A 13,523-nucleotide genomic window follows, 5' to 3' on the forward strand; every position below is an offset into this window, starting at 1 on the left:
TGCACTAAACGTTATTCCCTTTATCGTGTATCTGTACAGTGTGGATGGTCCTATTGTAATCATGTACGGCATGGCCGTCCGAAGGGGGGGTGTGCGATGGGTGCGGTCGCACCCCCCCCCCCCCCTTTTTTTCCCAGAGTAAAAAAAAATATTTAAAAATTGGGGCGCGATATTTTTTTATTTGGTACCCCCAACAAGTAACTACTAGTTATCCGAGATGTGTAAGCAGGTGGAGGTAAGTGTCGAGAAAATATCTCTTAACACAACTATCTCAGAACGCCTAATGTGGACGGGGAATGTGTATAAACTTCCAGTAAACTATCCGTGGAGAGGGAGTTAATCTAGGAGCATGGTGTACCCGTTGATCTAGTGTAAAACCGGATTGGTCGGAGGGATGGCATATCTTATAGATTTGGCTATTGTTCTTGGGGGGGGGGGGGGGGGGGGGGGGGAGGAGGGAAGTTATTGTGCAGTATGTATTTTGCATTTTAATGAATAAATATATCAGCCCATGAAATGGAAGGTGATGATCATGGAATCGGTTTTGTACAGCTTGCAAGGCGCTAAAGGAACCCTAATGGATTTGCGGTCTGGTTTGTTGGGCTCTTTGTTCCCCGATTCACCGCCACTCCACCTCCCCACTTAGCTGTTTATTTTCAAGTGTAAGAGTGTAAGTGGTGCTGTCTGAAGAAGGGTCTCCACCCGAAATGTCACCTATTCCTTCTCTCCGGAGATGCTGTCTGACCCGCCGAGTTACTCCAGCACTTTGTGTCTATCCTCTGCAGAATACCGTCCTCTCCATACGCCGATACAATTCTGACCTCAAAGGTTATCCCAGAGCTTCTGTGGCCCGAGGACGAGATCAAATTATATTAAACTCAGTGTGTAGAAAGGAACCGCAGATGCTAGTTTACATACCGAAGATAGACGCAGAGTAACTCGGCGGGTCAGGCAGCATCTTTGGAGAAAAAGGACGGATGACGTTTCGGGTCTGGTCTGAAGAAGGGTCCCGACCAGAAACAACGCCTATTCTTTATCTCCAGCGATGCTGCCTGACCCGCCGAGTTACTCCAGCACTTTGTGCCAATCTTTTACATCAAACTAATGACTTACCCCCCCACCCCCACCACGCAATTATATTGAAACATAACTTTGCTGTGCTTCCCTGAACGACTCGGGCTGTAGTGTTCTCTTGAGTTTAGACTCTCTGTTACCTGCTGCGAGAGGCAAGAAGAGTGTTTCATTGTATATGCACCTAAAAACGCTACAATTAAATAATTACTTGCAGCAGCATAACAAGTCTGCAAGCAGAGTACTCATAGATAACACAATATCTATTCATATAACCATTATCTATTCATAGATAACACAATAAACAAAAAAAAACAGTAATACGTTAATAAACATTATTTGGAGCGGCACAGTGGCGCAGTGGTAGAGTTGCTGCCTCACAGCCCGGGTTCGATCCTGAATGCGGGTGCTGTCTGTGTGGAGTTTGTACGTTGTCCCTGGGACTGCGTGGATTTTCTCCTGGTGCTCCGGTTTCCTCCCACACTCCAAAGACTTGTATGTTAATTGTCTTCGGTAAGTTGTAAAATTGTCCCCAGTAAGTAGGATAGTGCTAGTGCACGGGGTGATCTCTGGTCGGCGCGGACACGGTGGGCCGAAGGGCCTGTTTCCGCGCTGTATCTCGAAAGTATAAAAAGCCCCAAAGTCCTTAATGCAACCAAGAGGGTTCGTAGTTCTTAGTTTAGTTAGTGTTTGTAGTGTTCAAGAGGTTGATGGCTGTTGGGTAGGAGCTGAAGAAGGGTCTCGACCCGAAACGTCATCCATTCCTTCTCTCCAATACAATACAATACAATACGGTTTATTTGTCACATTGCACATAAGTGCAAGTGAAATGAATATGTCAGCAGCGGTACAATTATAAAGAACACACACAAAAACACAATAAAAATTTAACACAAACATCCACCACAGCATTCATCACTGTGGTGGAAGGCACACAATTTGGCCAGTCCTCCTCCATTTTCCCCCGTGGTCGGGACCTCAACCCTCCGCAGCCGTTGCTGCGGGCGTCCAGATGGTAAAAGGACAAGGTACAAGTCCAGGTAAGTCCAGAGTCGGCTCTTCCCCACCGGAGACCGCGGCTTTAAGTTGGTGTAGGCCTCAGGCCGGCGGTCGAAGATTTAAAGTTTAAAGTTCCCGCCGCGCCGCAGCCAGAAGCACCGCAGACCGCAGGGCCGGCGGTCGAAGCTCCCCTCCAGGGGTGATGGTAAGTCGCCACCGCGCCCGCGGTAGAAGTTGGCCGTGGGCTGGCAGTGATGGCTTCTTCTTCCCCCGGGTCCCCCATGAGGGATCCCGGGCTGTAGACGCCGCGCCAGCTGGAGCTCTGCAGACCGCGGCTTCAGGCAGCCGGCTGGCCCGGGCCAGCGAAACGGAGCGCTCCCCTCCAGCGAGGGATCGCCCGCTCCACGCCGAGAGTCCACGCTGCGCCCGCCGCTGAAGCCCCAGGCGCGTCTCCGGGAAAGGCCGCGCCGATCCTTGCTGTTAGGCCACGGGGGAGGCAACCTGGAGAAAGTCGCCTCTCCATGGAGGAGGCGGCCGAAACGGTTTCCCCCTCACCCCCCCACAAAACACACAAAGAAACATTAAAAACATACTTTAAAACATACTAAAAAAAAAAAAATTTGAAAAAACTAACGCGCTGCTGACAGGGCTGCCGCCATTGCAGCGCCCCCACCGGTGCTGCCTGTCCCGCTGAGTTACTCCAGTAATTTGTGTCTCCCTTAGAGTTAAAAAACCCCCCAGCATCTGTAGTTCTTTCCAACAGAGCTTATTTAGTTCAGTTTAAAGATACAACGAGGAATCAGGCCCTTCGGCCCACCAAGTCCGCGCCGACCAGCGACCCCTGCACACGACACTATCCCACACACTCCAGGGATAATTTACAATTATACCAAGCCAATTAACCTATGCCTTTGGAGTGTGCGAGGAGACTGGAGCACCCGGAGAAAACCCTCACGGGTCACGGGGGGGCATACAAACTCCGTACAGACAGCACCCGTAGCCAGGTTGACGGGGTCTGAAGGTGAATGGGACAGCGGGTAGTAGTTGGGGGTGGTTAAGATGACTCGTTAATTTTCGTGCAAATCACAGTGGTGTCGATATAAAGTCATTATTTTGTGATTGCAGAAATATATACATGTCAGGAGGGATTGGTGTAAGCAAGCACAGCGGTACAGCGTTAACACAGGAATGCTTTGAGCTGGTGAATGGGTTAACCGTGGTTGATGGTTGGGACTGCATTAATATCATTGGCATTGCATATCGTAAGTGTGTAAAAGCTTATGGTTGATGAAAGAATTTGTATGCGAGAGCTGACAGCATACAACGCACCGAACAAAGTCTTCATCGCTAACTGTGACAAAATGCAATCTGCTGATAAATGGCAATATACATTGAGGAGCACCTGAATGATTTTGCAGCATATTGCCAACATGCTGAGTGCTGAGTGACAGTGAACTAAGAACTCATTCCAGTCATGCCAGTCAGCAATAGTAACACTGAGTGATCTTTTTAAATTGTACTTCCCATGCTACTCACCTTTATGTGACATTTACCGGGAGCACCTGAATGATTATGCAGCATCATGCCAGCATGTTTGATTGTTTGGTAAACTATATGATGAATTGTGAATTTTATATGTTATGATGTTATATATTTTCATGTTATCGGCTTGTACTCGCTAGAATTTAGAAGATTGAGGGGGGATCTTATAGAAACTTACAAAATTCTTAAGGGGTTGGACAGGCTAGATGCAGGAAGATTGTTCTGGGGATGTTGGGGAAGTCCAGAACAAGGGGGTCACAGTTTAAGGATAAAGGGGAAATCTTTTAGGACTGAGATGAGAAAAACATTTTTTACACAGAGAGTGGTGAATCTCTGGAATTCTCTGCCACAGAATGTAGTTGTGGCTATATTTAAGAGGGAGTTAGATGTGGCCCTTGTGGCTAAAGGGATATGGAGAGAAAGCAGGTACAGGATACTGAGTTGGATGATCAGCCATGATCATATTGAATGGCGGTGCAGGCTCGAAGGGCCGAATGGCCTACTCCTGCACCTTTTTTCTATGTTTAGAAACATAGAAACATAGAAATTAGGTGCAGGAGTAGGCCATTCGGCCCTTCGAGCCTGCACCGCCATTCAATATGATCATGGCTGATCATCCAACTCAGTATCCCGTACCTGCCTTCTCTCCATACCCTCTGATCCCCTTAGCCACAAGGGCCACATCTAACTCCCTCTTAAATATAGCCAATGAACTGGCCTCGACTACCCTCTGTGGCAGGGAGTTCCAGAGATTCACCACTCTCTGTGTGAAAAAAGTTCTTCTCATCTCGGTTTTAAAGGATTTCCCCCTTATCCGTTTCTATGTTATTGAATCAAAATCAAGAATTATAAATTCACATTTCAAAAATGTTTTCACAATTCAGTAGCACTGATTTTCAGTATTCCATACTGATATTTGAGAATACATGAGGTTGCATGGAAAATACTGATTTTCAAAAATCCAGTTTCTGTGTAGTACGTTCTATTGCATTTATGTGAGAAATACCGGTAACGGTATAGTCTTTTCGCTGACTGGATAGCACGCAACAAAAGCTTCTCATTGTACCTCGGTACACGTGACAATAAATGAAACTCAACACAACGCTGAGCTCAAATATCCCCTTCCCCTCTTCCTCAGCTCAATAGTGCTAAGAATTCAAGGGCGTTCCTGTAGGAAGGATACGAGGAGGAATTTCTTTAGTCAGAGGGTGGTGAATCTGTGGAATTCATTACCACAGAAAGCTGTGGAGGCCAAGTCAATGGATATTTTTAAGGCGGAGATTGACAGATTCTTAATTAGTACGGGTGTCGGGGGTTATGGGGCGAAGGCAGAAAATGGGATTAGGAGGCAGAGATCAGCTGTGATTGAATGGCGGAGTAGACTTGTTGGGCTGAACGGCCTAATTCTGCTCCTATCACTTATGAACTTATACTAAGGTGGGGTCTCTCTGGACCTGTCACAAGTTCTCAAGTTACAGGAGTAGGTAGTTGACGCCGGTACTATCGCAACGTTTAAAAAACATTTAGACAGGTACATGGATAGGAAAGGTTTAGAGGAATATGGACCAAGCGCAGGCAGGTAGGACTAGTGTAGATGGGACATCATAAGATCATAAGCAATAGGAGCAGAATTAGGCCATTCGGCCCATCAAGTCTACTCCGCCATTCAATCATGGCTGATCTATCTCTCCCTCCTAACCCCATTCTCCTGCCACTTCTCCATAACCTCTGATACCCGTGCTAATCAAGAATTTATCTATCAGATGGCACAATGGGTTAAGTGTTCGGCTGGCAACCGGAAGGTAGCTGGTTCGAATCCCGCTTGGAGTGCATACTGTCGTTGTGTCCTTGGGCAAGACACTTCACCCGCCTTTGCCTGTGTGTGTTCTTGGGCAAGACACTTCACCCACCTTTGCCTGTGGATGTAATTATGTGAAGCACTTTGGGGTCAATGCAAGTTGACTAAAAATGTGCTATATAAATAAAGAAATTTAATTTAATTTTTTTAATTTAAAAATATCCACTGACTTTTGTGACAAAGAATTCCACAGATTCATAGAAAATAGGTGCAGGAGGAGGCCATTCTGCCCTTCGAACCATTCATCACCCTCTGATTAAAGAAATACCTAATCTCCTTCCTAAAAGAACGTCCTTTAACACTGAGGCTATGGCCTCTAGACCTAGACTCTCCCACTAGTGAAAATATCCTCCCCACATCCACTCTATCCAAACCTTTCATTATTCTGTACATTTCAATGAGGTCCTCCCTCATTCTTCTAAACTCCAGCGAGTACAGGCCCAGTGCCGTCAAACGGTCATCATATGTTAACCTAATCACTCCTGGGATCATTCTTGTAAACATCCTCTGGACCCTCTCCAGAGCCAGCACATCCTTCCTTCGATATGGTGCCCAAAATTGCTCACAACATTCCAAATACGGCCTGACCAGCGCCTTATAGAGCCTCAGCATTACCTCCCTGTTTTTCTATACAAGCCCTCTCAAAGTTTGCTTTCATTACTACTGATTCGAGTTGCAGATTACCTTTTTGGGAAATCTGCACCATCACGGGCCACATGTTGGTCGGTGTGGGAAAATTGGGCCGAAAGGCCTGTTTCCACGCTGTAGAACTCTATGGACAGAGAAGTTCATGAAAAACTGGACAACTGTGTTAAAAATTACACTACAAAATTACAAGCAGTGAAAAGCATACAAAACAGGGACTTGGTGTGGTACAGTGTACACAGGAACTGCAGTTGCTGGTACCTTCACCGGTCTGAAGAAGGGTCTTTATCCGAAACGTCACTCATTCCTTCACTCCAGAGATGCTGCCTGTCCCACTGAGTTACTCCAACTTTTTGTGTCTGTCTTTGGTGTGGTTTATATTCACATACATATACCTTAATTGCAGTGGGATACAAAGAATTGCAGATATTGGAGCCTTGAGCAAATCACAAAGTGCTGGAGATGGAGCAACTCAGCGGGTCAGGCAGCATTTGTGGAGGGAATGGATGCAGACAACTTTTCAGCTTGGAACCTTTTTCAAGACTGATTAGGATGGGGGAAAAAGAGAGGAGAGTGTGGGATAAAGTCTGGCAAATGATAGGTGGATACAGGTGAAGGAAGACTGGTTGAGTTGGTAGATGGGTGGAGTAAGTGACAAAAGCTAGAGATGAAAAGAGGAGAGGAACATAAAGCGAGAGGGAGAGATATGGGTGACAGAAAGGAGAGGAAAAAGGCGGGATGAAAGGATTATGAGGGACTTGGGGATGGGAGACGAGGAGAGGCAAGGAGCAGGGTGGGCAGAAGTGGTTTATGAGAATAATCCAGGGGATGATTGGATTAATGTACAATGAGCGTTTGACGGCACTGGGCCTGTACTCGCTGGAGTTTAGAAGAATGAGGGGGAACCCTCATGTGGATGTGGAGAGGATGTTTCCATTGGTGGGAGAGCCCAGGACCAGAGGTCATCGCCTCAGGATTAAAGGATGTTTCTTTAGGAAGGGAGATGAGGAGGAATTTCTTTAGTCTGAGGGTCTGAGTCTGTGGACTCTGACTATCTTTACTTGGACATTACTGGACTTTATCTTGCGCCAAACGTTATTCCCTTTATCATGTATCTGTACATCGTGGACGGCTCAATTGTAATCATGTATTGTCTTTCTGCTGACTGGTTAGCGGGCCATAATAGCTTTCCACTGTACCTCAGTACACGTGACAATAAACTAAACTAAACTTTAAATTAAGGATAGACACAAAAATGCTGGAGTAACTCAGCGTGTCAGGCAACGTCTCTGGAGAACATGCTTCCCCTCCTCCTTCACACTATCCCGTGACGTCACGCACCGCCCCGAGCCCGCCCACGGCTTTCGATGACGCAGCCGCTCCACTTCCAACCCTCCGCCAATGAACGACCTTGCTGGTCCCGTCGTCCCCACGACGCCACTCCCTAACGACCGCCCGCCAATGAGCGGGCGAGCTCCGGCCCGTCTGGCCCGCCCGTCTGATGACGCCATCCTTCCTCTCCGCCAATGGGAGGCCCGTCGTCCCTCTGACGCCACTCCCTGACAACCCTCCGCCAATGAGCGGCCGAGTTTGATGACTTGATGACGCCGCAGTCCCCAGCTCCGCCAATGGGAGGCCCGTCGTCCCTCTGACGCCCCTCCCTGACAACCCTCCGCCCCTCGGGGCAGCCGAGCATATGGCCGTCCAACCGCCCCATCTGGTGATGCATCTCCCCTTCCACAAACCATCTCCGCCAAAGAACGTTCCGAGCTCCGGCCCGTCCTCCCATTGACAGCACTCCCTAACGACCCTCCAGCATTGAACGGCCAAGCTAGCGCCCGTCCTCCCGCCCACCCTCTCGTTCACATCACCGCCTAACAACCCCCCCTCCCCCACCCGCCATGCTGACATCACCCCCTCCCTCCACCAATAGGCGGTCGCACTGTGGCTCGTTCCCCCATATGACGTCACTCCCTGACAACCCTCCGCCAATGAGCGGCCGAGCATGTGACCGTCCACCCGCCCACATGATGACGCCGCAGTCTCTTCTCCGCCAATGGAAGCCTCGTCTGCCCCATGACGACACTCCACAGCAACCCTCCGCCTCGTTCCGCTCCGCCCCCTTCCCCGCCAATGGGGGGCCCGTCGTCCCTATGACGACACTGCCTAACGACCCTCCGCCAATAGGCAGCCGAGCCGCCGCCACGCCGCCCCCTCCCCTCCCCTCCCTCCCCACAGCCACTGACGTCAGGGACGCGGCGACGTCATCGCGCAGGGCTGGAGCCCGTCAAACACAAAGATCAACAGACGGCGGGCGACAACACGGAGAAGATGGCGAGTGCGGTGATGCTGGGCGCCGGTGGCGGAGATGGAGAAGAGGGCGCGGACCGGGACAGGGACCCCCAGGGAGGGGAGGCCGTGCTCCCGGACCATGACGGTGTAGCGGAGCCCCCTCAGGCCCGGCCGTCCTTGTGGCGGCCGCTCCTCAGCTGCATGGAGACGGCCTGGAGCTGGCGGCGACCCGGCCTCAGCGCCGCCCTCTTCCTCGGCTCCAACGCCGTGTTCTGGTAAGGCCAGGCCCGCAGCGCCGACAACACCACTCCCCTCCAGCAATAACAAACCTACACATTGCCTTGGCCACAGCGGCGTTGCCAGGGCTGCTGGACAGAGAGGTTGACAGGGGATATCATTGATTATTACGGGTGTCAGAGGTTATGGGGAGAAGGCAGGAGAATAGGGTTAGGAGGGAGAGATAGATCGGGCATGGTAGAATAGACTTGATGGGCCGAATGGCCCAATTCTGCTCCTAGACCTTATAAACTATCTTCACTCAAAGGGTGGCGAGTGATCACAACGTTTAAGATTCATTTGGACTGGTACATGGATCGGAAATGTTTCGATGCAGGTCGGTGGGAATCTTGGTCGGTGGGGGAAAGTTGTGTCAAAAAGGCTGGTTTATTATACCAAAGATAAACACAAAGATGGAGTAACAGCGGGTCAGGCAGCATCTCTGGAGAACATGGATAGGTGATGTTTCACAGAGTGCTGGAGTAACTCAGTGGATCAGGCAGCATCTTTGGAGAAAAAGTATGGTGGGGTTTCTGGTCCAGTCCTGAAATGTCACCCATGCTTTTTCTCCAGAGATGCTACCTGCCCAGCTGTGTTCCATCGGTTTTGTGTCTATCTTTGGCTAAAGGTAGGACATTGTTAAGCTGTGCAGAGAAGTTATCTTTGGCTAAAGGTAGGACATTGTTAAGCTGTGCAGAGAAGATTTATGAGATGTTGCCAGGACCTGTGGATTGTACTATAGCGAGAGGTTGGGGAGGCTAGGACATTATTCCTTGGAGTGCAGGAGGATGAGGGGTGATCTTACAGAGACGTATAATAAGATCGTGAGAGGATTAAATCGGGTGGACGCACAGGCTCTTGCCCTGAACCGGGGAATCAAGAACCAGAGAATGATTTAAGGTAAGAGGCGAATGATTTAATAGGAACCTGATGGACAACTATTTCACAGAGGGTGGTGGATATATGGAACAAGCTGCCAGAAGGGGTAATTAAGTCATGGTACAAATAACATTTAAAATACACTTGCACAGGTACACAGATAGGAAATGTTTATAAGGATTTCATAGCAAAAGGATTTGAGTATAAGAGCAGGGAGGTTCTACTGCAGTTGTACAGGGTCTTGGTGAGACCACACCTGGAGCATTGCGTACAGTTTTGGTCTCCTAATCTGAGGAAAGACATTCTTGCCATAGAGGGAGTACAGAGAAGGTTCACCAGACTGATTCCTGGGATGGCAGGACTTTCATATGAAGAAAGACTGGATAGACTTGGCTTGTACACGCTGGAATTCAGAAGATTGAGGGGGGATCTTATAGAAGCTTACAAAATTCTTAAGGGATTGGACAGGCTAGATGCAGGAGGATTATTCCCGATGTTGGGGAAGTCACAGTCTAAGGATAAGAGGGAAGTCTTTTAGCACTGAGATGAGAAAATCATTTTTTACACAGAGAGTGGTGAATCTGTGGAATTCTCTGCCACAGAAGGTAGTTGAGGCCAGTTCATTGGCTATATTTAAGAGGGAGTTAGATGTGGCCCTTGTAGCTAAAGGGATCAGGGGGTATAGAGAGAAGGCAGGGATAGGATACTGAGTTGGATGATCAGCCATGATCATATCGAATGGCGGTGCAGGCTTGAAGGGCTGAATGGCCTACTCCTGCACCTATTTTCTATGTTTCTATGATATTGGCGAGTGCAAGCACAGCAGGCAGTAAAGAATGTGAATGGCATGTTGGCCTTTATAACAAGAGGAGTTGAGTATATGAGCAAAGAGGTCCTTCTGCAGTTGTACAGGGCCCTAGTGAGACCACAACTGGAGTATTGTTTTGGTCCCCTAATTTGAGGAAGGACCTTTTTGCTATTGAGGGAGTGCAGCATAGGTTTACAAGGTTAATTCCCGGGATGGCAGAACTGTCATAAGTTGAGAGAATGAAGCGGCTGGGCTTGTATACTCTGGAATTTAGAAGGATGAGAGGGCATCTTATTGAAACATTTAAGATTATTAAGGGTTTGGACACACTAGAGGCAGGAAACATGTTCCCAATGGTGGGGGTAGTCCAGAACCAGGGGCCACAGTTTAAGAATAAGGGGTAAGCCATTTAGAACGGAGATGAGGAAACACTTTTTCACACACAATAGTGAGTCTGTGGAATTCTCTGCCTCAGAGGGCGGTGGAGGCCAGTTCTCTGGATACTTTCAAGAGAGAGCTAGATCGGGCTCTGAAAGATAGCGGAGTCTGAGGATATGGGGAGAAGGCAGGAATGAGGTACTGATTGTGGATGATCAGCCATGATCACATTGAATGGTGGTGCTGGGCCGAATGGCCTACTCCTGTACCTATTGTCTATTGTCTATATGTGGAATTGAGCTACATGGAAAGTTAGGGGAGGCAGGACTTAATTCCTTGGAGGGCAGGAGACTAGGAATGATCTCATAGAGTTCATAGTGATTTAATAGGAAGCTGAGAGGAAATGTTTTCACACAGAGGGTGGTGGGCACGTAGAATGAGTTGCTATAGGAGGTACTGAAGTCTGAAGAAGGGTTTCGGCCCGAAACGTTGCCTATTTCCTTCGCTCCATAGATGCTGCTGCACCCGCTGAGTTTCTCCAGATTTTTTGTGTACCTTCGATTTTCCATCATCTGCAGTTCCTTCTTGAATGCTAGAGGAGGTAGTTGAGGCAGGTATTTTAAAGTCATGGATAAGAATGGTTTTGAGGGATTTGCGGCGAAGCAGGCAAGATTAGCTTAGATGAGGCATCTTAGTTGACATGGGCGTGTTTGGCCGTAGGACTTGTTTCCACAGCTCTTTATAAAAATAAAAAAAATAAACAAAAACCGTGCAAAATTCAGTCTTACACTTAACGTATACTTTGTACATTCAACAATAGTCATATGCATTGGTGTCAGCACCTCTCTGATTTTGTTACATGGAGCACCATTGTCACTCGGATGCCTTCCCTGGCGTATGATCCCTTCCCTAATTTGAAAGTTTCCCCCACTGGATTCATCCCCTCCCCGAACGATGGCTGTTCTGAGCTTCTGACCTCTGCCACCTTTAACCACTGTTGACAAGCTCCTGTGGACCTGTACCGTGTTCCTGGTGCTCGTGTCAGCCACCCCTTATTGTGGTGGTGTGCAAATGATTTTAAACATTTCCACTCCCTTTGTAGAAAGAGGTGGCAGAGTGGCGCAGCGGTAGAGTTGCTGCCTCACAGCGCCAGAGACTCGGGTTCGATCCTGACTATGGGTGCTGTCTGTATGGATTTTGTACGTTCTCCCCATGATCGTGTAGGTTTTCTCAGGTTTCCTCCCACATCCCAAAGATGTGCAGGTTTGTAGGTAAATTGGGTTTTGTAAATTGTCTGTAGCGTGTAGGATAGAACTAGTGTACGGCGTGATAGCTGGTTGGCACGGACTCTGGGTCGAAGGGCCTGTTTCTAGGCTGTATCTCTAACCTAAATTAAACTAATCCATGCTAATAACAACCATTCACGTTAGGTGATGTATCACGCATGAGATTGTTGACTCAGCTATTAGGTACAGAAGAGAGAAGCTGTTATGAGTTGCCAAAACTTCCATAATCGGGTGTAGGTCTGGAATCATTTATGGATGGTGAATGTAGCCCATTTATGTGCTGTGTATATCTGCATTTGCAGTGGCCATACTAGACATCGCAGGATGATTATATATACACTAGGTGGGGTGGCCTAGTAGCGCAGCAGTAGAGTTGTGACTAAGTTTTTTAGATTTCTCCCATATCTAAAAAAATTACAGGTTAGTGGGTAAAATTGTTCCATGATCTGGTCGGTGTGGACTTGGTGGGCTAAAAGGTCTGTTTCCGTGCTGCATTTCAAAACTAAACTTGATATTGAAACACTAAAGCTCTCTTGACTATTGTCCTCTTAAATACAAATAAACAGCTGATTTGAAGCGATGATGGCTGAGTTTTTAAACCTCCCGGTTTCTCTGTGTTTTCCCAGGTTCCTTGCTTTAACACCGTGGAGGCTGTATTCCCTCGTAGCTTTGTCCTTCCTCTTGCTGGTGACGATTGAAAATATAAAGGCTTTAACTCTGTACCTCATAAAAGGTAAGGATGTCGGGATAACAAGTGTCAGCAACAGCCGTGTTTAATTGCAGTGCCTGGAGTTAGGAATACAGGGAGCTTTCACCTGCACCTCCTCCAACCTTATCTATTGCATCCACTGCTCTAGGTGTCAGCTGCTCTACATCGGTGCGACCAAGCGCAGGCTTGACGATCGCTTCGCCCAACACCTCTGCTTGGTCTGCAATAACCAACCTGATCTCCCGGTGGCTCAGTACTTCAACTCCCCCTCCCATTCCCAATCTGACCTCTCTGTCCTGGGCCTCCATGGCCAGAGTGAGGCCGACCGTAAATTGGAGGAGCAGCACCTCATATTTCACTTGGGTAGTTTACACCCCAGTAGTATGAACATTGACTTTTCCAATTTCAGGTAGTACCTGCTTTCTCCCTCTTTCCCCTCCCCTTCCCAGCTCTCCCACAGCCCACTGTGTCCGCCTCTTCCTTTCTTCTTCCCGCCCCCCCCCCCGCCCCCTCACATCAGTCTGAAGAAGGGTCTCGACCCGAAACATCACCTATTTCCTTTGCTCCATCGATGCTGCCTAACCCGCTGAGTTTCTCCAGCATTTTTGTCTATCTGGGAGTTTTTCAATATCAACAACCCATGGGCCTGAGTTTAAAAGCCATAACCAGAAGCCGAATATTAATATTAGGCCCAGTAATAACATCACCACATTCAACATATATCACTAAAAGATCATGAAGGGAACTGGTAGGGTAAATGCAGAGTGTCTTTTACCCAGA

The 13,523-nt window shown here is 48.3% G+C and overlaps 1 protein-coding gene across 1 annotated transcript in view; it reads left to right on the forward strand.

The window, feature by feature from the left end:
• The first annotated feature begins 8,106 nt into the window (after positions 1–8,106).
• retreg1 (reticulophagy regulator 1) overlaps positions 8,107–13,523 on the forward strand; it is a 106,459-nt gene continuing 101,042 nt past the window's right edge. Inside the window, exons 1-3 of the mRNA XM_033040074.1 lie at positions 8,107–8,259; positions 8,303–8,682; positions 12,661–12,767. Coding sequence (XP_032895965.1) covers positions 8,107–8,259; positions 8,303–8,682; positions 12,661–12,767 — 640 coding nt within the window. The remainder of the gene's footprint in view (positions 8,260–8,302; positions 8,683–12,660; positions 12,768–13,523) is intronic.

Source organism: Amblyraja radiata, chromosome 2 (assembly GCF_010909765.2).
Source record: "Amblyraja radiata isolate CabotCenter1 chromosome 2, sAmbRad1.1.pri, whole genome shotgun sequence".
Taxonomy (NCBI): Eukaryota; Metazoa; Chordata; class Chondrichthyes; order Rajiformes; family Rajidae; genus Amblyraja; species Amblyraja radiata.